The following is a 980-nucleotide window of genomic DNA, read 5'->3' as shown; positions in this document are numbered from 1 at the left end:
GTATGCATGCAAGTTTATGGAGAAAACAAGCACATGCAAACCAACATAATTTATCACGTTAAAGTAATAAAAACCTAACGCCTTTTGTAAATATAGTGCAAAATTTTAGTAAACAATAGAATTTTAATACGCCAAAGTTTGCAAAAAAATATATGTACGATGTTCATTTTGGAACCTAATTTCCTATAAAAGCTTTGAGTTGACTGCATTTGATGCTCCAGTATTATTCGTAGTGTCGCTTAACATACTGTAGTACTTCTAGTAATTCTCATCATTCTCATACGTGCAGCACATAAGTGAAGTCGGGCAAACGAGAATTGTGCGGAAAATGCATAGATTTTATAGAATTAAAATATTCTTAATTTGCATTTTTGCAATAATTGAGACTTTTAAGGAAGTTGGTGGTACACCAAAAACAGTAGTTGAACAAAAAGTACTGCCACTTGGCCAATTATCCGAAATCCACGATGGAAAATTGGAAAGAAGCGTAGGTGATATTTTATCGATAGTGCCAAGATAATTTTTTTCATTTCCTCGCAAATATTTATTATTGTCTACATATTATTTGTATTTAACAGAAACGTGGCTTCTTGGATTATCTGCTGTCGGGACTCGTTGAATATTTTGATTACAGCGATGAAGATGACTCTGAAGAGGATGAAAAATATTGTGAACACTTACAAAATATTTTCATAATAAGTTAATTGATTTTAGTTTCCCTTTATTTCTAGTGATATGTCGAAATTGCACAATTCTTATTAGCCAGCAAGATAGTCACATAAGCGCCGCGGTGCGACCAACTGTTGCTCCCGCATCTTTGGAAGGCGAAAATAAGTACCCAAATGGAGTAGGTTGGTATATATAAATATATAAATACATATACATATAGTACATAGAATTTCATTACTGTTGCCATATATTCGGATACGTCTGGCATTTTAATTATTTTTTTTTTTAATTTTAAATCTTCCGACGGGAAA

At 32.4% G+C, this 980-nt stretch overlaps 1 protein-coding gene across 1 annotated transcript; it reads left to right on the top strand.

The window, feature by feature from the left end:
- Positions 1-220: 220 nt before the first annotated feature.
- On the top strand, positions 221-847 carry LOC108379671 (uncharacterized; the record flags this gene model as incomplete). Its single annotated transcript, XM_017636020.1, has 3 exons — positions 221-487; positions 579-669; positions 732-847. Coding segments are annotated over exons 1-3 (366 nt in total), but the record flags the coding sequence as incomplete, so codon positions are not given.
- Between the last annotated feature and the right edge of the window lie 133 nt (positions 848-980).

This window comes from Rhagoletis zephyria, unplaced genomic scaffold (genome assembly GCF_001687245.7).
Source record: "Rhagoletis zephyria isolate East Lansing unplaced genomic scaffold, Rhagoletis_zephyria_1.1 Rzeph_scaffold_16987, whole genome shotgun sequence".
Lineage (NCBI taxonomy): Eukaryota > Metazoa > Arthropoda > Insecta > Diptera > Tephritidae > Rhagoletis > Rhagoletis zephyria.
This window is presented reverse-complemented; position numbering and strand designations above follow the sequence as displayed.